The sequence below is a fragment of the Pholis gunnellus genome (genome assembly GCF_910591455.1).
Source record: "Pholis gunnellus genome assembly, chromosome: 9".
NCBI classification, from domain to species: Eukaryota; Metazoa; Chordata; class Actinopteri; order Perciformes; family Pholidae; genus Pholis; species Pholis gunnellus.
This window is the reverse complement of record NC_136535.1, coordinates 1,947,206-1,972,708: the sequence shown is the minus strand read 5'-3', so window position 1 is coordinate 1,972,708 and position 25,503 is coordinate 1,947,206. Positions and strand designations below refer to the sequence as shown.

At 42.0% G+C, this 25,503-nt stretch overlaps 1 protein-coding gene across 1 annotated transcript; it reads left to right on the top strand.

Annotated features, from left to right (window-relative positions):
* The first annotated feature begins 1,694 nt into the window (after window positions 1–1,694).
* On the top strand, window positions 1,695–24,354 carry akap1b (A kinase (PRKA) anchor protein 1b). The gene is made up of 11 exons (XM_079166091.1): window positions 1,695–1,814; window positions 8,362–9,977; window positions 11,850–11,974; window positions 13,794–13,920; window positions 14,053–14,180; window positions 15,536–15,713; window positions 16,835–16,985; window positions 17,840–17,907; window positions 18,037–18,110; window positions 18,201–18,266; window positions 20,333–24,354. The coding sequence occupies exons 2-11, from the start codon at window positions 8,387–8,389 to the stop codon at window positions 20,393–20,395; spliced, it is 2,571 nt and encodes an 856-aa protein (XP_079022217.1). The 5' UTR covers window positions 1,695–1,814; window positions 8,362–8,386; the 3' UTR covers window positions 20,396–24,354.
* Window positions 24,355–25,503: the final 1,149 nt, after the last annotated feature.

Here is a 25,503-nt window from a genome sequence, read left to right as displayed (position 1 = left end):
AAAAAGCATCAAAATAGAGATAGTTTATCAAAGACTTGACCCCCATGAAGTCGGCTAAGCCCCAATGTTTGTATTGTGTTTACTTGCATCGCCCTGCTCGTTCAACATTGCATCTATTGGGCAGCAGTTGGGCCCGCTCACAGAAATCTAATGATTTACCAGTGTGCCTCCGGGTCCGGCGTCACACTTACTCATAGAACTGGAGTTATGTCCAGTAACTGTTTTTCATGTCATATAGGTCCATAAAAAACATTTTCTAATAACTTCTACAAGATCTACTCAACAACATTAATTTGGCTCTTTCACAGTGTTTCCGAGTGTCCTCATTTTGTGCATGAGACATGATTACTGAAATAATATATATACATATATATATATTAGTGCTGGGCAAGTTAACGCGTTAACGCATTAATTAATTAATGGCGACAATTATTTTATCGCGCGTTAACTCAGTTTTTTTTTTTATTATTAAGCGGACATTTTTAACCGGCCTGCCAACAGCGAGCGGTGAACAGCTGTGGCATCTCTTCTGTCTCTTCCTGTTTCCTTCACCTACATTCCCCTGGGTCCTAAGTCCCTCTACAGCGTCTAATCACCCTCTATGTACCAACGTACATGTATAAGAAATACCACACATAGTAATCAGCATTGCATATGTGGGGCGACTGTGGCGAAGCGGATAGCAGGGCCGTCCTTCAATCAGAAGATCGGCGGTTCAATCTTAGGCTCTAGTTGCATGTTGAACAAGACACCTAACCCCAACAAATTGCTCCTGTAGCTGTGCCTACGGTGTAAAATTGTGATAGAATCTGAATTGTAAGTCACTTTGGATAAAAGCGTCTGCTAAATGACTGTAATATGTGTCTGACCAAAAAAGATGAATTTACATATTTTTTTTAAAGTGTTTTTGTTTGGAATATGTATAATAAGCAAATCATTTAGTTATCGCTACTGAGAATTTAACAAACATTTAAAAAAAATGTATTACACACATTTATTACACACATGAAGATAACGTTGTGAACACCGGCTGAATATCTATTATCAGACTCATTTTATCAGACTCATATTATCAGGATCATTATAACTGTATTTTAACTGCTAGTGTAAAGGGATTACTGCTGTTAAAAATAACCTTATTTGTTTAAAGTGTTTGCAAACCAAATGTTATTGCACTTTTGTTCATTATAGCAGTACTTTTAAAATAAAAGTGCGCAATACACTACTTTTGAATTAATTACTGAATTTTGCGCATAACAATGCGAAACGTTGCCCAGCACTAATTTATTTATATATTACAGTGATCTTAGAAGGTGCATCTCTCGCTCACTCTCTCTCTCTCTCTCTCTCTCTCTCTCTCTCTCTCTCTCTCTCTCTCTCTCTCTCTCTCTCTCTCTCTCTCTCTCTCTGTTTAACCTTGTGCTGTTGCAGACTTGATGTTGATCTCAGGGCGTTTGCGTCGTGACGAAAGTGATGTGGACTTAGTAATAGTGCCTACTCGTCTCTGACGTAGAAGTGACCATGGCGCTGATTTAGACATGACACCATCATGTTATATAGCCATCAGATCAACGTAAAGGGACGCATGTCTGAAATAGGTGACTTTACTGCATTCTTAGTTAACGCGAGACTACAAACGACTTCAACCCCTGAGTATCGCGAGACTTGACCAGCTGTTTCGTCTGTTTTTTTAGACTGGTGCTCGTCGGTCTACACGTGGGGAAGAGAGACTGACTTTCTTCAGGGACACGTTTGAAAAACTCACATTATCACTATCGCTCTCATCGTGGCGGCACCGAGGACCCTAAAACACTGTAAGTAAATGAAACGACTCTGCAAGCGCATGCAGCAATGAAGGGGAAAGACCACGCAAGCCTATAGCCATCTGCATCATGCTCACACAGCGTGACTTAGTTCAAATGAACTCACAGGGGTGCAACACACGCACTGTGTACAAAATCCCATTCCGTTGACATTTCCACTCATCTCTGCAAGCTGTCTATGGTTTACTGTTTGATCGACTGAGCGCAGTAATCCCTTGTCATTGAACAACTAGCCTGCACATCTTTCTGCAATTTCACAGTCGGCACACTCAAGCTAGCTTCTCTTCCTGTTGTGTAATTTAGATTACCATAATTCCTTTTTTCGTGCGGTCTCCATGCACTAACATGGTCATGTGCCTTGAAAAGTAACACATGCTTATAGGTTGGCAGTAGTAAGAATGTACGGTAGTTGGCTATAATTTTCGCCAGGCCAGCTAGTAAGCTAACACGAAGGTCTGAGGCCCATGTAGGACAGAAGCACTCCAGTAGCGTCCTTAAACCCTGCGTCAGTCTGGGACAAGCCCTCACTGGTGTATTTGGTTGCGTTTGAAGCTGTGTGATTGCCTTTATGTGGTGGCCTAATGCGATGGTCAGTCGGTGAAATGAAACTCTGAAGTGGCGATATACGAGGATTTAATTGTGTATCGGTCATAGTGTAATATGCGTGTTTATCTTCATAGACGGTTTAGCATTGTAACCACTGTGCGGTGCTAGCCTGCTAACTTCATACTTTGTATCATGCACTGCGGCCTCCCAACCAGCCATGCTTTATTCCCAGTACTGTAACGTTAGCGTTAGGTCACAAACACCTCTGGTGAGTTACTGGATCGTTTTCCAGTCCATGTTGAGCCAAACTCCCAGTATACACCTTTCGGTCAACACGTCCAATTCTACAGGCTAAACGTTGTGCGTTTTAGTACTGGACATAAGTTTAGCTGTGGGTGTTCTCTGACAAGTTCGCCATTCAATTGAGGCACCTAGCCGCACATATTAAGTTAGTTTCTGTGAATTGTTGTCATTGCTTGCTAACTTATCGCACCGCCGTTTATTTTCTCTCAAAGATGGGTTGTACTCATAGACTGTATATTATGCTATGTTAGCAGCAGCAGTGTTTGTTTGTTGAGGTATGTAAATGGTCTCGCGTGAAGTAGGAATTAAAAGCCTCGAGTCTTATTGGATATGCATAGTGTAATAACATAACGTACCCTCCGCTACCTGACTGTGAGGAAGCATTAAAATACCAGAATGCTAAGTGTAGTTTCACGTTGGGGTCTGTGTAACGGAACATGCTAGCCAACTAGCTCATCCCATGAACCGGTCTATGTTGTGATGAAATGGTCGGAACCTTACACGACGCGGTCTTGTAAAATAACGTTAATAACTGAAAAACGGCACGTGTTGTGAGCCACACGTAACTACGTCTCACTGTGGGTTATTACCACGTAAGCTAACGCTAAATGTTTTTACATTAGGTAGTTTAACGTTGGTGTTATGGCCCTCGTGAACATAGACACCGTCGTCAGTTAAAGTGAAAATGATCTTCGTGTCATGGGATTGTAAAGTACAATCATACGAGCTTTGGTTCGGTCAGCTAAATTGAAGGATTAGCCTGTAGCTAGTTGTGGCTAACATCAACGCTGGTCTATTCAAACTTGGCTCTAGCAGTGGAGCCCCCTGTACGTTCGGTCCTATCGTTTGCCAGACTGCATGCAGCATTAGACGGCGTACTGACACACACAGGCTCCTTGAAGTCTCCTGAAGTGTTACTGTGCGGTAATCAGGGCCACTGTACAGTGTACACGCAATTCCCACATCGGTTAATGGTTATATAATGTCACTCTTTCGATCTGAGTTTCCGGGTAACCCCGCACGTCTGCGAACAGTGTGAACGAATTATAATGGTCAAGTTTTACAGGTGTGCTCTACAGTCTGCGGGACTGTTAAGATGTCACATTTAACTAGTGCAGGGTGTTGGTGTGTTGCTAGTGTGAAATGTATACCACCACTGCTCCGTATCCATTGTGCAAGCTGCTTAGGTTGCCTTTGCTCAGCAGTGGTAGGGTTTGTGACATGTAAATACAGCCGGACCACTCCCCTCTGTGAAGCAGAGGTCAGCTGAATCATGAAGGAAAGCACCAATGAACATTGTGTGACCTGTGGAGAGAGCTCAAGATTAGTTTGACTGCTGGGCTGCTCTAGTAACCTTGACAAGGTGAATGGAGTGTGGGCCACCATTGCATAGGCACATGTACAGTATACAGGCTCATCAGGATTGACCTTTAGGTGTCCACATGGACCATTCAGTTGCTGATTTAATAGTGACTTGTGTTACGTTTGGTACATTTAACATCGCAGATGATATTAGTCATTGCAGGACTGAACTGCTGACTTGTCAGAATGGCATTACTGAACACTGCTGAACATGCTGCACATACAACTCACCCCTATCACATGGATGTGATTATATTCTTGGAGCTCAGGGAAAGTCCATTACATTTTTTTTACTTGATAAAGATATTTGCAGGCTACAGTTCTATCAATTGTTTGCTTTGGCTTTGTTTAAAGTGCCCTGCAAGTCTTATCTGAATTCATATTGCAGGACATTTGATTAAAATTAAAGCCAGAGCAGCAATTTTGAGTGAATGTGATTTTTAAATACAATCAATTTTTGTTAAGTCTTTGATTTGTGATTAATGACCTAGTTAAATTGGGTTGTGCTGTAAAATTACCAAGGTAAATTATAAATATAGTGTAAATATATATTTCAAATAATGAATCAAGTATTGATTAGTGGATGTACTGATATCATAGCTAAATTGGGCATCAGTGACATCAGTGACAATGGGACCAGTCTATTAAAAGTTAAAAAAAATGTTGCAGCATTAAAAAGCTTTATACTTAAATGTGAAGAGTTCGTACCAAGTTGCAGGATTTAGTATTTTAATAATAAAGAACAATTCAGTACATTTACATCTATTAGGGTTTATTCCCAGGAAACGAGATTCCCGGGAATACGCATTCACATTTTTCGGGAAATAGAACGTGAAAAAGGGAAAACTAGTTTATTCTAGACATAAACCAAAAATCCAGATGCCTGCAAAATATTGTACATGGTAGAACTCCAGTGAAATGCAACCCTGTCAGTTCCTTTAACTTGTGCATTAGACATCTGCAGATGGGGCGGGGTGAGTCATAAGAATTCACATTCTGATTAATAGCAGATGGGTTGTGGATGGTTGAAGTTAATGATGTAACGAACTGTAGTTGATCTGTACAGATCCCCCTCATGCTTTGATGGTTTACACTGACCTCAGAGCAGTTATAATTTTGGGATGGTGGTGAAAAGAAATTGTCTGGAGCCTTGTAGACCAGCTGCTATTTCAAAACATAACCACAAAAATGAACTGTGTCAGCAGATATTGATTATTGATGATTGGCAAATGGTATCAGCCAAACAACGTGATGGGGACATCTCTTAAAGTTCTATTTGCTCCATTTTTTCTTTTGAGCAGATCCCATCTGATCCGTGATACAATCCGAACCGTGAGTTTTTTGATCCGTTGCACCCTTAATTGAAATAATACATCATCAATGAGGAAAATATTAACTACGGTACGGTCTCTAAAATGTGAACATGGCAGAGAGGCACTGTACGTATTTTCACTCATGGGAAATCAGCAAAACTTCAATGATTATTTCAGAAGTTAAAAGTTTAGTTTCCTGTGTCAAGTTTATGCGGTCAGGTTGGGAATCCACAGGTTTATGCAAATGTCTCCTTGTTGCATTTAGTGTTGCTTGAAAGATGCCCGATGTGTTTTTGACTGTAGCTGAAGTTGAACCTTACATTTCCCAGGATTGATCGGGATGGTGTGCTTCTGCTCCCGGGAGAGAGACTGTCTCATTTTGGGAGAAATATCAATCTCTAATATCTTTGAACATTTTGTTTTAGAAAGCAATGCTCAAGTCAAGCATGATGTTGACCTGCACGTAAAGAACGGTCACTTCCACAGAGTGAGGCTTATTAATTAAACACTGGCATCAGATCAGTACTTGGTATCAGCTGATACCAAAGCTAGGGCTGGGCATATTGTTGCCTTAGCTTTTGGCCATCATAATATTGTAATATGGCAGAAGTGTTCTCTTTTCCTGGTTTTAAGGGCTGCATTACAGTAACGTGATGTCAGTCTTACCAGACTGTTAGCTGTTCTATTATTTGCCTTTAACCATTTATTATTCATTATTATTCCACATTACTGATGATTATCAAAAATCTCATGAATATTTTTGTGAAAGCACCACTGGTCAACTGTAGAATATCGTTGCAATTGAGGTATTTAGTCAAACGTATTGTGATCTTTGATTTTCTCCCTATTGCCTTTTCCTACCAAAAGCCCAGCTATCGTTATCGGGACTGGAACAAGTACTGATCAAGTGTGAATCTCTCTTAGGAGAGACGGGGCTTGACATTAAACGTGTCCTTGTATCACCCTGAGGCTGGTAGACTCTGTCCCACCTTTTTGGGAATGAGTCTTCATGACTGTGCAATATTCAAGACGTGGGCCACATTCATGTGTCTGCACCCTTTTAGCCTAAATGTTGACAGGACGGTCTCTTATTGCTATTCATCAGCTCGTTCTGTTGTTATTTAATGTGGCAATCCTGAAGATTTCAGTCCTGGTTGATTTGGATTTCAGTGAACACAATGGAATTGTGCTTAGCGTTAGCAGTCTGGAGTCTTGGGCATTTTTCAGAAGTGCGTGTGTATAATGGAGTAAAACTGTAATACAGCGTTTTTTAATGAGAGTGTCGCCACAGACTCCCAGTTTGTAACACTGCCAAAAATATTGCCATCCTTTCATTAGTAAGACATATGCTCAATCACCATTGTGTTGCCTCTGGTGATAGGAACTTAACAGACATTTATTTAACTGAAAATCTTTGAGATTGCCTATTTAATGTTGAAAGTATATCCCTGGATTCTGCAGAGGGCCAACAGTTGATTATTGTGTGTGTGTGTGTGTGTGTGTGTGTGTGTGTGTGTGTGTGTGTGTGTGTGTGGGGGGGGGGGGGGGGGGGGGGGGGGGGCAGGATATGATTGCGTCATCCAGATCATGTGATGCATTCCTCCTGGTGGAGGCAGGCCTGGCCAGGTTTGTTAAGGAAAGGCATGTGCACATGTCCTTTTTTTAACATGGACAGAGTCTCCTCCTGTTAGGCGGCACACCAAGAATTGGGTATGCAGAGGGCTGTTCCAGTGTCTTCTGTTGGGGCTGGTTTCCTAGTACACGCTGACCCTTTTGTAACTAAGACTTTCAACCCAGTCTGTGTTCTTGCTCCATTTCATTCTTTTTCCACACAATATGATTTGGTCATGTAAGAGCTTTAAATAAGATGAACCGCTCAGCTGGAATTGATAATATGCAGAAACGAAATCTTACACATGGCAATTATTTTATCATTCGTTGTGAAGGTAACAAGATGAACAGTAATGTGACGTTCATGTTACAGAGGAATCAATCGGGAATGTGGTGATTTATTTGATTGGCCAATGCTGCGTCTTGCTGAATGACGTGTTGCAGCAAAAGTTGTGACTCATTCCACTTTTTAGCGACGCTAAAGCCCTCTGCTGTGGCACCCGTGCTGCAGTCTGAACACTGCCTTAGACTGATTGTAGGAAGTTCTGGCTGGGTTAGATTGACATGTCCCTGATTCGCCTGTTACTTTCTTTGCCACCTTCAGGGAGAGACGAGTTGTACCTTTTTGTTGTTAGTAGGGATATCCCAAGCCAATTGCAGGGTTGTCATTGAGGCGTTTTATTTTTTTTGTGGATTGCTGCATGTACAATGGAGCGCATAAATTACACAGAACTTTTTGTGGGCAATATTTGAATGCATTTTTTAAGAAATGGCAGGAAATGAGGGGTGAGTGAAGGACATGCAGCAATCCAACGTAAAGTGGGGATGCCCTGGTTCATGGTCGCCATCTTAACCCAAAGCCACAGGGGAGCGGCACTTCCAAACGACATTTGCGTTTCAGTATTTTCGTCATGATGGAAGAGAGGTGTTATCGACTCGACCTGCAGCACCAGCAGGACCCAGTGAGCAGAGGACTTGTTTTACTTGTCGGTCGCAGCACGGCGATGAGCGCTCTGGCTCAGCTCATCTCATGACTCTGTTAGGATTCTGCCAGACGTTTCCCAGCTGAGATGGACGGCATAGCGTTACACTTGTCTTTGAATTGAATTAAATGCATTATTTTTTAAGGATTGTTATTCTATAGTATTGTTGTTTGTATACTTTCTTTTTGTTATTGAAAAATAAGTATTTTACAAAAGGTTTGGTGTGTTTCTAATCCATATATGTAAAAAAGAATATCTGATTACCAAAATGGAATACCTTTCACAAAGAGTATTTAAATAATAAAATATTCAGGTCCAGCGGTAGTGAAAGACTAAAACTTAACCCTTCCATCAGCATGCAATCAACGGGCAGATCCAGACCACTTTTCCCTCACTAATACAAATATGTGTGTCTTTCAGGTGTAGCTGTTAGTGTCCTGAGGAAATGCCGCTGAGGTTACGCTCTGTTGTGCCCTACACACTGCCTGGAGTCCTTGCACTGATCGGCTGGTGGTGGTACATCTCGCGGAAGAAAGAGCGGCTCATCAGCCATGACAGCCCAGACGGGGCACCAACAGCTCCGGGTCTTAGAGCATCTCCAGCAGAGGGTAGCAACGGTTTGGTTGAGAAAGGCACTATAACTCCCACAAATGACACAGAAAGCCCCACCCACAGACCCCCAAAGGTCAGTAACTTGAGAACAGAACATGAGAATATTTCCCAAATCCATGTCCATGGCACTGAAGCAGCACCTTCAATGAAACCCAATTCTGAAGAAGCTGTCCCTCAGCTTGACAGAATACAACAAGAGGAAGTCCATAAACCCTCAGTCTCGACTCTGCTATCACCTGGCAAAGAAGACAGTCTGCAGGTGTCATTGACGGACCACACAGACCCAGAGAAAAGCTCAACGCCTGCCTTGGTAAAAGAGCTGGAGAAGCACCTAGTCAAAGATCCAGCCTGTGCTCCAGAAGCCACTGTAGAAGAGGTCATCTTGACCTGCCAGTCTACCAAAGTCACCAGCTCCTCCCCCACAACAACACACCTTTCTGATGCAGAGAGGCCGGAGCCAGAAGGGGAAGTTGCAAAGCACTACAGCACTGTTAATACGCAAGATGAGCTGGTTGTTTGTGCAGCCACCCCAGCCAAAGTGCAGAGATTGATCCCATCAGAGGGAGACTCTCTAGAGACACCCCCTTCAGCACGTGAGTTCCACCAACACATTCTAACCAGCACACCTACCTCCCTGACCCCGACCTCCACAGCCCTGACAACGGTCCAAGACATCGCCACCATATCGGAGACCCAAGAGGACAGCCAGGTACACAGCGGCCATGGAGAGGAGCAGGATCTGGAACGATTAGCGGCTGGACTCATAACTGAGGTCATCTCAGCAGCTACCCAGGAGATCCTTGGTGTCACCAGCTGCCAAGTCACACTGCCCAGCTGCAGTAGCAGCACACCACTGGCTAGCGGCAGACTGTGCTCCCAACAGGAGCCAATCACAGCAACACAGCAGCACCACCATCTACTGACTAGCCCCTCTCAGATAGGCAATGAGTCTAGAGAGGCCAGAGAGAAGGGAGAACAAGGGATGCCGAACGGATGCTCCTCGGCTCCAGTATGGGAGCCGATTGAGGTCAGTCACAGGGTTCATCAGACAAACCATGCACAGAGAGGCCATTGGCTAACGCCCTCGCATCAAGCAGCACAAAGTACCCTTTTGCTAAACATGAAACTGAAAGGTGATGAAGCAGCAGTGCTGGCCGACGACTCGGCCTGCAGCACATGCCACTCTGAGGATGGCATCAGCAATGAGGACCTCCAGAACAGCATGTTCAAAAACCAAATTGATGTGATCCAGGTTACAGACTTGTCAGAAAAAGAAGCCACACAGCCTCAATCTCTGGAGACTGCCACGGAGGCAACTGAAGAAAACTCCCTGGCTGTGTGCGAGATGAGAAAGAGGCTCAATGGAATGGGCCTCAGGAATGGAGCTCACGGGACATGTGAGGTGGAGACGGACCAGTCTGGAGGTGAGACATCAATCTGTTGATTCTCTGTATTGGTGTTGCAGAGTACAGCCACACTGATACTGCATTTCCTAAGGCCGATACTGATATTTGAGCATTTTATAAATTGGACATTGACATATCGCCCAATTGTTTAGGGCTCAAACGGGCCCCCTGCTAAATTATTGAAGATCGTAGTATTGATCCGCCTAGATGTTACTGGTGCTTTTTATTATAATGTTTTGATGTCATTTATTATGAAGCTGCAGCGCACATCTACTCTGCTCTCTGTCGGGCTGAGCTCCTCCAACTACACACACACACACAGACTCGTATACATAAACACACACAAACACACACACACACACACACAGACTCATATACATAAACACACACAAACACACACACAGACTCATATACATAAACACACACAAACACACACACACACACAAACACACACACAGACTCATATACATAAACACACACAAACACACACACACACACACACACACAGACTCGTATACATAAACACACACAAACACACACACAGACTCATATACATAAACACACACAAACACACACACACACACACACACAGACTCGTATACATAAACACAAACACACACACATACATAAACACACACACACACACACACACACACACACACAGACTCGTATACATAAACACAAACACACACACATACATAAACACACACACACAGACTCATATACATAAACACACACACGCACGCACGCACGCACACACACACACACACAGACTCTTATACATAAACACAAAGGCACACATCCATAGACAGACAGTCATTCACACATATACACGCATATATATATATATACACACACAGATGGACACGCACACACGGACACAAACATACACAGACAGGCATGAGCAGAGACACCGCTGTGGTGAAGTATACTGGAGTTGACGGTAACTACACTTGTTACTGTACGTGCAATAAAATAGTACAAAGCCAATACTTTATCAATACTTTATCGTTCAATATCTGTGAACATATAAATAAAAGTGAAACCTACCCACCGCCGATATGTTTACACAAGTGAGGGAGAAGAAGGGAGAAGGTGTCGTCCCTCAATTAGAAGATCGGCGGTTCGATCCCCGGCTCCTCCTTGGGCAAGACACTTAACCCTGAATGCTTAGGAAATCCTGATGGGCAGGTGGCACCTTGCATGGTAGCCCCTGCCATCAGTGTATGCATGGGTGAATGACATGTAGTGTTAAAGTCAGAAGACTATAAAAGCGCTATGCAAGTACAGTCCAGTTCTGTTTTGTTGTTGTAAACTTCTCTGCTGGCTGAGACAAAGCAGGTGGCTGACAAGCAAGACATGGGGACTGACCTTGAATCTTGAGAAGTTGAAGCATTAATTTATTGACAAATAAACTGTACACACGCTGCACTGCTACGTTCACAGCTATAATGTTACTGTTAATAATACTACTACTATTAGTAATGCGGAGCTTGCGACACTAGCTGAAACCGTGACAGAGTACACACCAGGCAGACACACGGCTGACAGCCTCACAGCTGATCTAGTAATGCAGGGGAGACTGACTGGGAAAGGGGCTGCATGTTTCCACCACAATGCATACAGGAGTAGTTTTACGAGTACATGAGCACAGTGTCAACCGATAGCGGTGCATCTTTAATCTAATTGTTAGGGGATGGAAAGCTTTGATTGTGACACAGATTGAATGAAATGATTTCATGTCATGTAAAAGAGTAGCTATTGTTCTTTCCAGTATCATGCTGATGTTTCTCAACTAAAGCGATGATTTCTGTCTGATGCACCAGACGCGCTGTAGAAAACGTCTAATGTTGCTGTAAATATTAAAGGTGGTGATGATTCTGTGTCTAGGATCTGATGTGAACAGTATGGACTCGGTGGACAGCGGCTGCACTATGGGTGCTGGGGAAAGCCAGACCAACCATGCTGCCTCCTCGAGCTCTGAGCTGGTCATCTGGGAGATTGAGGTGCCGAAGGTGAGTCAGTACAAAGGGCATGCAAAGTAAAACCATAAGTTATCAGTGGGACATGATATCAATCCCTTTCACGCCGTGCACCAGTTCACCAGAGAAGTCCTGTCAGTGTGAACTGGCACCAAGCAGCTTCCTCTGTACCAGTGTCAGTGGAATGTTTCAAAATAACAACGGCTTTTACATTCTCACAAAATGCTGAAGTTTGGTATAAACAAGTTCATATTTGATGTTGATCATGTTTCATGAAATGGAATATAGGCACAACATTTTGGCTAACTTCAGTTTTAATCGGTCTCCAATGTCGGGGTTGTATTGCGTGTGTGGGTTTGAACGTGTTTGACTGTTAGTATCGGAGCAGACAACACACAGCACTCATGCTACTCCAGTCAGGTCAATGGTGCTTTCCTCCTTTTTGATGGTCACACAGTCAACCAGTTAATAATTTACATTATAGGGTGGCAGGCATGTCCAGGTCCAAGGGCAAAGATTGTCACTTTGACTGAGTTTCGACTCATCATCTGGGCCCCAAATAACTTGACGTTTACTAAATGGTACATTGATCAGCTGTTTTAGGAAATCAGCCGTTTTAAAAATGAAATCATATATTTGGATGTTTTTATCTTAAGATGTATGAACCAGTGGATTTGTGGCATAGACACTTTTCCCATTGAGACTAACACATTGTTGGTTTGTTAAGATGAAAACTTCAACAACGTCCATTTACAGAGAATCACACAAAGGTCCAGAACATCACAGTAATGTCTAACTGGCGTTTGATGAAGTAGCCTAACATCTGTATTAACGTCTGTATGTAGTCAACAACTGACTGTCAAATCAAATAAAGTTCAATTGAGTAATGCCTCAATAATAATTATTGTCAGTTTTCAAATTGAACTGGATGAATTATAAATAGTACATACTCTAATAATCAATAAATGTCTAATTTTAAGTAAAATCAGGGATACATTCCAGAATAAATTACATTACAGCTTAAAATAAAGTAATTCATTTTTAGAAAAAATGAATTTCACTGAATTTTCCTGCAGCTTTAAATTCAGTTCATTCACGGTGAAGTGATGTCAATCATAAAAGCCACAATATTATATTCTTCTAATAAGATAAATTGGTTTGCAGGGACTTCATCTGTTGTTATTAAACCACTTGTTTCACCTCTATTCCTCTCTGTTAACATCTCTGTTGGGCAGTGGATTCATGTGTGGGAACACTGGATTTAAAGTGGTTGTGGGAAGAATTACATTGAAGAGTCTATTAAAGACTCTGGTCTCTCTGGAAAAGCTGCGCAGGTTAAAATAGAAGTGCTCTCTCAAAATGTAATGATTCTCAATTATCTATTGGTTTGATGTCCAGGTCCGGATACAACAGCATCTGGGTTCAGATCCGGACCGCAGTCCACCTATCGGTGACCCCTGATCTAGAGTAACGCCAGCCTCATCCATTTAAATAGAATGTAAAAGGCTAGAATCTGTCTCTGAAAAGTGGAAAGTTGTTCATGCATATGCTGACTCTTGCTAGATAGATATACCTGCAACTAATAGTTTTCCAGAGTTGACAGCATTATGGGGTGTGTAGAGCCAGTGCCGTGTGTGGGAGTATGCAGGTGAATCCACACTGAACTCTGGAGTCTCTCAGAGAAACCTTTAAAGTAGCCGTTCGACCTCCGTGTTTTCCTCTCTAACACAGGATTTAGATTTTCTTTCAGAGCTTGGTCCACATTCTTATAACATGTTACCACTCCAGTTTTGTATGAATCAACTGTTATTTTAATATGTTCCTGTCATTCCTGCCTTTCTTCCTGTACCAGCATCTTGTGGGGCGGTTAATAGGGAAGCAGGGAAGATATGTGAGTTTCCTGAAGCAGAACTCTGGCGCAAAGATCTACATCTCCACCCTGCCTTATACACAGGAGTTCCAGATCTGCCACATAGAGGGTGAGTTAGGGGGTTTAGATCCCTGCATCCCATTTGTGAGAGGGGGGTACAAATCTTGATGTATTTCAAAGGAGCTGTTGACCTCCATGTTTTTTATCAGTGCTGTTCTGAACCACTTGTGTTTCTCTCCAGGTACGCAGCAGCAGGTTGACAAAGCCCTGTCCTTGATTGGGAAGAAGTTTAAAGATCTGGACATGACCAACCTCTATGCACCGCCGCCGCCCCCACTAACATTGCCATCGCTTCCCATGACCTCCTGGGTAAGGGTGGGCTCTCTGGCAGATTTTTAGCCTACGATATATTGGCAGAAGAGTGAGGCTAAAGATCAGGGCATATGTCCACCCAGGCTTCAAACACATTATAGCCACATCACAGTGCTAGATGGAGTTTATCACATACTAGTTTCTCAGCAGTTAGGTTTTTTGCATCTCTTTATTTGTCCTTCTGCAGAGTGAACTTGTCAAATGTGATAAGAACCTCTGAACAACTAGTGGGAAGTGCTAACCCTGCCTTTAGTTGCTTAACTTCTATAACAGTCTCGGTTATGTGGTAGTCTTGTGACGACTGGCTTTTGAATCATTTATCCACAATTGAAGGATGATCAACTGTTTTTTCCTACACTGATTAAAATGTCATTTTAACAGACTATCAGAACTAAGATGTTTTCAAAATAGTCTCTAGAATGATTCAGAGATGTTTCTGGTGGAGTGGTATGTCCCCCCGCTGAGCCCCAAATCAGCACCAGTGAATCGTGAATCCTTTATTACAAACCAGTTTTCTGTCTCTTCTCCATGGAGGTGACCCCCACATCTCTGTTCTCCATATGGCTGCTCACCAAAACGTGGTAAGAGAAGTTAACGTTATGGAAAGTCTTTGTATTTCTACATTCAAAGCTTTGAGGTTGTCAACGTTATGAATGAAGCTTTGAGCTATTCAGTACAGTCCTAGTGATTGTGATAAGATGATGTTAAACAGAACATGGTGCTGTATGTTGTGGCACCACCACAGTCATTTAAAGGGAGCAGCCAAAGGAGAAATGAGTCGGGATAAGGTTCATGAAAGCAGCTATATCCCCTCAGCCCGTTGGAATCCATGCGGTTTAGTTCGGATGCCGCGAGAAATAAATAGTTCATACTTGTCTTCATTACTTGTCTACCTTCCTCACCAAACAAACCTAAAACAATTTGATTATGGGATTCAACAGTATTCTGATTCAGTAAGCGGACTCTGAAGTCCCAGTAGACACATGGCAAAACACCACAGGAGTCTGCTACAGAAGAGTCGGTACAACCCACAACGTCCAGTCCCAAGGCTCATAGCTCATTGGACACGAACACACTGCACATGGCTTTATTCTCATTTTAGGCAGGACTCTACAACCACTGACAGTGAAATGACCATAACATAACAAGCTACATCCTACGAGGTGTTCTGCCTGGATAACGGTGCATTTCACGGTAGAAAAGGTTCAGCTTGTTCTGTGCACTCTGGCACTGCACAGGTCTCATTAATAATAATTTAGGATGCAGTATTGTTTTTCAGTGATGAAGCCAAAGGGAATTCCCACTGTATCATGGAAGAGTAACACTTCCTCTCGTGTCATTTGTGTCCTCAGCTCCTGCTCCCCAGTGGCGTGACCGTTGAAGTGATCGTGGTGAACATCGTGTCAGCCGGTCACGTCTTTGTCCAGCAGCACACCCATCCCACCTACCACGCTCTGCGCAGCCTCGACCAGCAGATGTTCCTCTGCTACTCGCAGCCGGGCACCCCTGCCCTGCCCTCCCCTGCTGAAGGTAACCATGGCCACACTGATGATGTGTCTGCAGTTCAGTAAACCTTAGACTCCACGGGCATCTTCAGACACCGTAAACATGCCTAGCTGCATTTTTCTCTTATCGAATTAGTGAAAATTCGAGAGAGAAAAATGAAATTGCACCAATATTATATTATATTATATTATATTTTTAAGGAACTGGTGTTTGAGTCCAAGCTAACACCACAGTCGTATCTATTTGATCCACACTACAGCTAAAGGCAGTATGGTTGATGCACCTGAGCTTCTTCAAAAATCTCAATGAATACATCTGAACAGAGGTTTTCAAAATTGATAAAAATCGCCTTTTCTTTTCTGTAAAAAAAAATCATTCATATATTTGTGTATTTCCCAAACAAAAAGCCAATTGCCTCTCTTGAGACCAACATTCCACCAATCCAGATAATACTGTTTTCACTTTGACTTCTAACACCAAGATGACAGCATGTGTTTGTCTGTGGATCTGACATTAGGTCCCCTTCCCATTTTACAGGGATCAATGCCACACTTCAGACAAACAACATCCCACATAATTCAGAAAGGAAAGCGACGACGTCTTTATCACTTCCTCACCTCGTGGTGATTCTTGAAGGAAACTTAGTTGTTCTCTCATGAACAGAGAATCCAAAAAACAGATAAAAGTCTTGATGGATTGAAGTAAATGAACAACGGTAAAACTGTAGGTTGTTTGTGAAGTAATGAGCACATGATGGGTAAATGACATGTGGATTATACTGCAGAGTTGTGTAAGAGTTTGTAAACGGATGTTTTGATAAAGGTTCGGTTCACCAAATGCTGAAGAAAAATGTCTAAAATATGCAACAAGTTGTGGCCCCATAAAGAAGGTCAGCGAAAAAAAACTAATCTCAGCCAACAGACAATTGCTAATAATTCTGTTTTGGACACAAAATGCAGCAACAAAGGAACATTTGTCTTCAGTGTGAATATTTGAACAATCAACAAATACAAAAGTAGAAAAAAATACCACTGAAATAGGAATCTTAATCCCAGTTAAACTTTATCGTTTTAATATGTTTTGTAATTCTTTTTGAATTTGAATATTCTGGAAAAGAATGGTCTTTGTGTCTGTTTGTCCTCCAGTGGGTGTGATCTGTGCAGCTCCTGCGGCGGAGGAAGCCTGGTGGAGAGCTCAGGTCATCACCTTCTATAAAGAAACTAATGAAGTGGAGATCAGATACGTCGACTATGGCGGCTACGACCGAGTTAAGATCGACTCACTACGGCAAATACGGTGAGTGTCGGAGGTCTCGCCATTTACAATACAAACAGGATGCAAGTGCTTCTCTGGAAATAGTTTCCTTCTGCTTTGTGGCGCTCGCTGTGGGAGAAGTATTCCAAATTCTTCCTGTGTGTGTGTGTGTGTGTGTGTGTGTGTGTGTGTGTGTGTGTGTGTGTGTGTGTGTGTGTGTGTGTGTGTGTGTGTGTGTGTGTACAAATTTGAGTAAATTAACTTTATCACGCATATTGTAATATCTCTCACTTAAAACATCAGTTTTAAAGAGAAGTTTGAGACTCTGGGGTTGTTTGTTGTTGGTCCTCCTGCATTTTGAGCCATTTCACTATGGTGCTGGTAATATTCCAGAGACTGAGAGCTGCACACACTTGGTGCTGCTGCCTGGTGTCCATCCTCTCCCTGTACAGCTCCGGTATGTCTGCGTTCTGTCTTGTCCCTGGCAGCGGGCTGTGTAGCTGTGGTTGTGCTCTGTCAGACTCAGAACTTTAGTGTCTGAGTCGGTTTATCTCCACAAAGTCAAAAAATAGCAGTGTGTTTCCTGAGGTGCAATCATACCGAAATGTTTTCATTTTGGAATTTCAAATGCAAATTGCTGTATATCACACTTCCAAACATCTTCTCTAACTCTGTGATTGTTGCAGCATTGATCAGTGAACCCTGACCTTCTCACTACTGCCACCATCAGTTGTAATTGACTCACCAGAGTGTGGAGGAGATGCACTGTGGAGCTGGTAAAGGCAGAGCCAAAGCAGTCCTTCTGGTGGTTCAACAAATTGCTGACTAAGGGACATTGTGGATGAGAAGATTTGTGAAAGATTTTATTTGACTGATTCCTCCATTTTATTTTCCAGGTCTGATTTTGTAACACTACCATTTCAAGGGGCTGAAGTATTGCTTGACAACATCGCCCCACTTCCAGGTACAACATTGTTTAATACACCATTTTAGTGTCTTAATGTTGCGGTCTGAAAGCTGCAGATCGTGTATAGCTGGAACTATTGTTCCTCTGTGGTTGTTCTCACATGTGTTTAAAATGCCCTGTTACCAGGAGAGGATCGTTTTTCACCAGAGGCCACAGCAGCGCTGGAGGAGATGACCAGAGGAGTGGCATTGCTTGCACAGGTTAGACCACCTTCCTCACTGAGCTGAACTCCAGAGGGTCGGTGTACTGTAACTGACTCACCATGTGTCTCTCTCTCTCTCTCTGTGAAGGTGTCAAACTACGACAACAACACAGGCCTCCCTCTGGTCCACCTGTGGAACATGGTCGGAGAAGAGGTACGATGCTTCAATGCACCTGTCTGAGACATGTACTTGTAGTTTGAGGGGTATTTATGTTGTATAATTGTACTGGTAGTTTTAAAGTTGAGGGTGTCGGTGGCAAGGCCTTAACACACAGAGGGAGGTTTTACTTTGTGTGATTTAATTCACACGTCAATAGATGTTTCTGTACATAGAACGTGAATGTTCCGCTGTGAAAAGCCCACCGTTTCACCTTCTGAGCTTTCACACAGTGAATAAAGGCCTGAACCAATGCCGTTGTGCCCTAAATATCATCGTCTTCCCCCGCAGTGTAAAGCCCTGCAGCCACACAAAATACTTTGTTAAAATGACCACTTGCATACACATTTCTACACCACAGCTGTCTCTGGAAAGCTGGCATCAATACATACAATGAACTGAAAATAAGGAATGAATGGGATCGTGTTACATCTGCATATTTGTAAAGAGGGTGCACCATTTCACCAAGCATAGTAATCAGGAAATGCACTTTGTATTCCTCTTGATAAAGTTTTATACTGTAAGTTCTGAAACATATCGTATTGACGCCATGCTACAAACGGCAGCAGTGTGACGAGGAGCTGAGGGCTACACCTTTTTTCTTTTTTCTTTAAAAACGCTCCGCTTGTCTCTTTGGCTTTTTACCCAGCCATCCAATCCCAGTGGAGGAGGGACAGATAGCCTAGCATGGAGACATGATCAAATGTGTTTTATTAGACGTTTCCTCGCCCAGCACATCTCATTAGCCATAGACTGTCATAAAGACAGACCTGTCCTCTCTCCCTGCGTGCTTCATCCAGAGCCAACGTTTTCACGTATCATAGCAACCAAAGCATCTCCGCTGAAAGAAGTTGCACCTCCAAAGTGCATTTTCAGAAGAGTCTTGACTTTTTCCGCTGGAGAAAAAAAACCAGTCCCTAATTGTGTCAGTACAACAGAACCGTGCTATCTCATGAATGGAAAATGAGTGAAAATCAACAGGGATCTGAACAATTGGACCAAAAAAGGCCAACAACTCTAAATGTTATCCCCGAGGCATGACTCCTCATTGGACATGCATCAACTGAAGCTCCTACGGATTCAACATGCCAACACCAAGAACAAGCTGTCGCTATTCAGGCAACATTGTTTTGTATTCCAGATCAACACCTTTTTGTTTTCAGTTATTGATATGATAAAGAAAGTTTTGCTAGATGATGTGAAATTGACATTACACGATCCACTAGACGAAAGATGTATCACTCTGTTGGAGTTGTTGGGACTCAAAAAACCACTGTGTCCACCGGCTGTTGTACGGTGGTGCCACAGAGTGAAGGTCCTGCAGAGAGCACACAAGCAGCCATCAGGTTACAGTTTACTGGAAGTATTGACCGCTGGTGTGACCTCCTGCTGGTGACATTTGTCATTTCAACCAGTGAAAGTGACGGTAGTCGTGTCTTTACTACAATATTGTCCTCTGGGGGAAAATGTTGAGCTTTTTATTTCCTTTAGCTCTCTGCAAACCGATACCGTGGCTGCAGAAAGCGTTTCACTTCATTATTGTTTTCTTTAGTGGTTATTTGTATAAAAATATACAATTCAAATGATCAGAAAATAAATCATTGTATTTCTATTTTAATGTTTGCTATGATTACATTCTTGACATTAGTAGTTTCTATTATGTATAATAATCTGTAGGAAATTAAACAAGTCTATTTTATGTTGCGGTGAAAAAACATCTTCACGCTTTTATAATTGACTTCATTCAACACATTTTTACTGAATAGAGCTTGAACACATCATAATGCACTTCAATGCATCCTCTGTTAACGTTAGCTGCGTTATGTAGCCGAGGAGGGCGGTGCTGCTAACGGCTAATGTTAACGAGCTCTCCTGCTGATTTCAACATTGATTTTAAGCTCATAGTGTGATTTTAAGCATTCATGACGATCTCCCAATGGCATGTTTTTCATGAATATCAGTCCTGAATAAAGATCACATTTATTTTTCTGTTGCCCAAACAGCTTGCTGATTAACGAGCCTTAATGTCGAGCCCTCACCAATTCCATTTCCTCTCATTTCAGGTGATTTCAGTGAACCGTACGCTAGCAGAGAGGGCCCTGGGTGTTTGGGTGGATGGATTTTGAACTCCCTCATGTTCTGAGCGCCACCCCGGTATTCTCTTGTGAACAGCTGTCTTGGACCCGGGTCATCCTGAGGTCCCAGCCCCACCAGACACGCCGGTGGATCTAAGAAGATTGTTTTTTCTTTCATTGCTCTTTTTTGTCCTATTTTTTTTCCCGACCCCCATTTCTTTGAAAAGAAATTAAAAATTGTTTTCAGGCAAAATCTACAAGAACAGCACTGCTTCAAAATAAGACGAACTCCCCTCTTGTTCTTGTACACAAAAATAACTTAAAGAAGGAAAGGAACAGGTACTTGTTAAAAAAGAAAATAAAAAAAAAAAACATTTTTAAATCTATATTGTAACTAAATAAAGGTTCAACCAATATTTTTTTCCTCCCACATCCCAACTTAATTTTTGCTCCGGGCCTTTGCTCACTGACTGGATCATCGTGCTGTGTGGAAGGACAAACGCCTCCATCAGACTTGTCGACACTTGTGAACAGTTTTGACTTTCATTGACACCTCGGTTATCGTCGTCTGTAGCTCACTACATTTCAAAGAAGATTTATCTGATATTTTGGGGTTCTTGTCTGGATAGAATGTGGGGGGAAGAAAGACTGAGTGACAGCACAGAAGAGACAAGGCCAGAGGCTGGTCCCTGGTGGAGCACCCAGCTGGTCTGCCCAGCAGTGTGGCATTAAGAGACATGGACTTCTCTGGGGTGTACGTCCAGAGCTGCTGCTCCACCTCCAACCAGGACGGAGGACAGAGCTGCTTCCCTTTGCTCTGCCTTTCTCCACCAACTTGCACTGCGTTATAGAGGAGCCAGGGATTTCAACGTACTAGACAAAATGCAGTTGACCAGTTTTTCATATTGGACCTCTAAGTTGGGCAAGATTTCCTTAACTCAATATTTCCAAGAAGCATTTTTCAGACAGCATGTCAGCAAGGCAACGTGTGGCTGACGATGCAGATCATCACGGAGGGGCTGTTTGTTAAAGACTGACAGGACTGTAAAGATCCACTCCCATTGTGTGATGGCGCCTCTAAATTAAGTATCCCCACAGTTGAGATAAAAACAGTTAAAAGACAATTCTGTACTACAAAAACTACTTGTAAAATGTTGCTGATTAACGGCACCATTACTGAGTTGCCATTTTTTATTTATTTTTTCTCTATCAAAACTCTAACAAATGATCAAACATTTCAATCTGAAGCGAAGCGGCTAGAGGTCTGTGTTGACTCATTTTCACATGTTGGTCAATGTCTCATGGTTGTCCTCTGGTTTCATAATTCCAAAGAAAAGGATGGCGCAATCATACGGTTAGTGAGTTTCAGTACAAGGACTTGAGGGAACCACCAAACTGACTGACATGGGAAGGAAGCACTACACAAGTTAGTTTTCAGTGCTGCTCGTCAGTATGGACCTAATATGAACTGTTGGTCTAAATCCAGTTTGTGTCATTGGAGCGCATGGTAAAGCATTCTCACTGTCCACCTGTGTGTGTCACCACAGACAGCAGGGTCTTGTTCTTCATGTGGATGAGATGATTCATCACTTCTTTGGCTTAAATATATGGATCAGTTGTCATGGCAATAAGTCCTCAACCCAAACCTGAAACGCTGACATAATTCTGATTTTCGGGGCCTGTATCAACAAGCTAATTCAACTTCGACTGGCTTTCTTTGAGAGAAGTGGCTTCACTGAGCCTGACGTTGGTGATGCAGGATGACTGGTCTCATGAAGCATTAAAAAACACTTTACAGCTGAAAGGCGTGAGGATAGTGGCTTATTGAGGCAGCAAAAGAAATGTTTAGAGTAGAAATGCACAACTTGAAGAAAACCCAATTTAAGTAAGGATATAAATACGTGTTGGAGTGATGGCTTTTTAAATTATGTTTGGCTTTTAACATGTAGTTCTCCCAAGATAAACTTCAAATCTGATATGTGATGCACGTGAAAAGTGATCATAGCTGATCAGGTCTAACTGACCAAAACATTTATAATTGAATGGGAGCTAGTTAACAGTGTATATATTTAATATATTTAATGTAATATTTTCTAACAAAAGACAGCAATGTATACGTCATGTTAATGTGCGCTGAAGTGATGGAATAAGTGTAAATTCATCCACACTGTCTGGAAGCTGAAGGTGCAGATGAAGTCACAGTTCATTACTCTTTAGTGAGATACACACTGCTGTTTGTTAGAAGCCCTGTTTCAACCCACAGCGGAAACACAGAGATTCAAAGGGCTACAGTAATACGAGCGTCATGTTTCTATAGGCCAGGGGAATCTAAGTCAGCATCCTGGAGGAGGGATGACTCCTTTTCTAGTGATCTGATTGGTTGGAAGGGCAGTTGACAGATTTTGATTGGATCTCCTGAAGTAGCAGTGCAGCATATGTTACCATGGTAATCTCTCCCTCTTTAGAAGTGAGCCAGTCAGCCACTAATCTCACTTTGTGATACAGGCCCCTGATGGAAACCTTTCTAGTTTTTGAGAATGATCACAATGTGGGTGTAATTCTACATTTCTTCAAAAGCATGTCTTCATTCCAAAATAAGAGCACGGTGTCACTCATAATGTAATCCAAGTTTAACAAATCAATTCTTTTCCTGTTTGACAAACCAAGTCTTCTGGATGAGACCATTATAGCTGTCTATCGTCACGTTAGCCTTGGCTTGAGTGAGCCTAACAAACCAGGGTTGAGTTTTCTTCTCACCCAACCCAAAATGAATGTGGCCAGATTAATAGAAACATGGTGATAGAACACAGACATGAAGGACGGATCACCTCAATTCAACACGCCGAAGAGAAAACTGTGATGATTATGACTTTATGAAACTGTAAATGAGCTTGATCTATTTCAGCCGTCCTTGTAATGTTTTGATGAAAGCCCCCTCTGGATTAGCTAAACTACGTATGAAGAACAAGGTCCTGCTGAGCAGGGAGACCCACAGTCCTACATGCTGATTTTCAGTCCAGTCTTGCTACTGTAGTATAGATTACATTATTTTTCAGACATTGAATCATAATGTTCTAAATAATAATGTAATTCTAAATAACATAAACTCTTGTCTATTTCTTATTTTCTATTAAGTTTCTTTTCAATGAAAATGAAATCACTGTTACCCAAGCAATAAGGCAGCTTTATTTTGAAATTGAAGGACAGAATGTGGAAAGGGTTGGGCTTTAAGTGCTCCATATAACACCACTACAAACAGAGCACGTTGTCTGCATAACATAACACATGTAAACGACACTTTAAAAACTCCTCAATAATACATCTTGTCAATAATGTATCTCAGGAATGGTTGATTCGGTGGTTGGTTAGGGACTCAACAGGCCTGAGGGCAGCTGATGGAGGAACGGGGCGTGATTGTGCTTGAACAGAGAGAATTCCGATGTAAAGGAAATTAGGCATTTTGACGAAGAATAACATAAAAGACATTTATGAGTTCTTGAAGAAGGTGTCCTTATGTTGGTGCTGGAATCGGAGCAGTAGCCATATTGTCTCTTGTTGGCTTGTGTGCATACTTCCTCTCTGTTCCATACAAACTGTCTAATCCCGTCTGTCCCCCTTTTTTAAATCCAGATAAATAACCCTCACCACACCTTAAAACATCATTTTAATCGAACTAGAGTTTTGTTCATTTCTCTGTAAATAAGATGTTTGACTGTACTTTTCTATAACACTGGAGAGAAAGAGGTATAAAGGGAACATTATTGGTATTTTTTTTCTGTTTGGTTTGTTCTGGTTCTTCCTGCCTCCCCTTTTTCAGTCAATGTTCTCAAGCTGTGAGATAGGTGTTCGCATAGCTAGACAAGTCATCATTTCATTATTTAAATGAGTGTTAAGGTCGTCTGCCCAAAAGCATTTAACATGTACAGACCAGTTTTGCTAGGCTCATCTTAAGTTTGATTTCTTGATTGTACAGATCTATTAAGGGAAAAAAAATAAAGTTATTGAAAGTGTTTATGGTACTTTTTCACCCCACATGTTCATTAAAATGAAAGGATTGATGGCCAGTCTTGGTCACATAGTTTTGTTGGCCAATGGACATTTAAAGAGAACAGTTTTTTGCTGGAGACAGTCATGTTCACGGGTTGTCCCTCCGCTTCATTCTAAACACGATATCTCAGGAACTCCTTGAGAGAATTTCTTTAAAATTGGAGCAAACGTCCACTTGAACTCTAGGATGAACTGATCTGATGAAAATAAGTTGTTGTCACATGTACTCAAACAGTCACTATATCCTGAGACAGATAATATGTGAATCTGGTTCCTCTGCGTCCTTTTACTGCTCCTAATGGCATTTGCAAGATTCTGCAGCAACGGCAAGAAACCATCCAATCAGTGCCAACGAGTCTGTAACGCAGCTGTCAATCACTGCACAAGAAGCTCTGATCCAACTGTCAAACTAGGCAGAGCTGATCAAATATAAATCAAGATGTTGTTACAGTGTTGCCTATTTCTCACCTCAAAGGTTTTCTGAAACAAATGTTACTGTGTGTAGCTGTAAAATGAGAAGTTTTGTGACCTGGCCACCATGTTGATAATAACCGTAATAATACTTTCATCAATATCTAAATGTGACTGTAATTGACACTGAATTATTGGTATTAGACTGTATTACGTTAGATTACCTGTTTTCACCCATCTGAGAAAGCTTATTGTTACAGACATGCTGAAATGCATGATGGGAGAAGTCTAACCTCATAGTGGGAGCAGTTTCACACTGAAATCCGTGTACGTTTTTCCAAGTTGCCATTTATTTGGAGCCTGTGTTGTCTGACTAGTGATCATTAGTCTGCTGTGCTGGTTCAAGGCCCAGAGGACCAGAGGCTGTACCAAAATAAGACCGGATACAAAAGAATGTGGCCTTCAAAATAAACTTCAAAATGTGTCCAAAAAGAATGGTGATGTAGTGAACATTACGTTTCTATTTATCTTTTAAATTCTCGAATTACTGTGTACAAAGACTTTTCCACACCAGTGACAGTAGATACTCAATTAGTAATTAGTCAGTTAATAATTCAACCTCAGGATGCCATTTATGGCTATACTATTCTAAATAAAAGGATAATATTCTTAATATATTTGTCATCATGACATTAATTGCC

Bases quoted from the DNA above. Each gene is read 5' to 3' on its own strand.
- akap1b (XM_079166091.1), top strand. From the start codon at position 8,387: ATGCCGCTGAGGTTACGCTCTGTTGTGCCCTACACACTGCCTGGAGTC. The intron at 13,921-14,052 runs GTGAGTTAGGGG...GTTTCTCTCCAG, and splicing joins CCAGATCTGCCACATAGAGG to GTACGCAGCAGCAGGTTGAC. The intron at 14,181-15,535 runs GTAAGGGTGGGC...TTGTGTCCTCAG, and splicing joins CGCTTCCCATGACCTCCTGG to CTCCTGCTCCCCAGTGGCGT.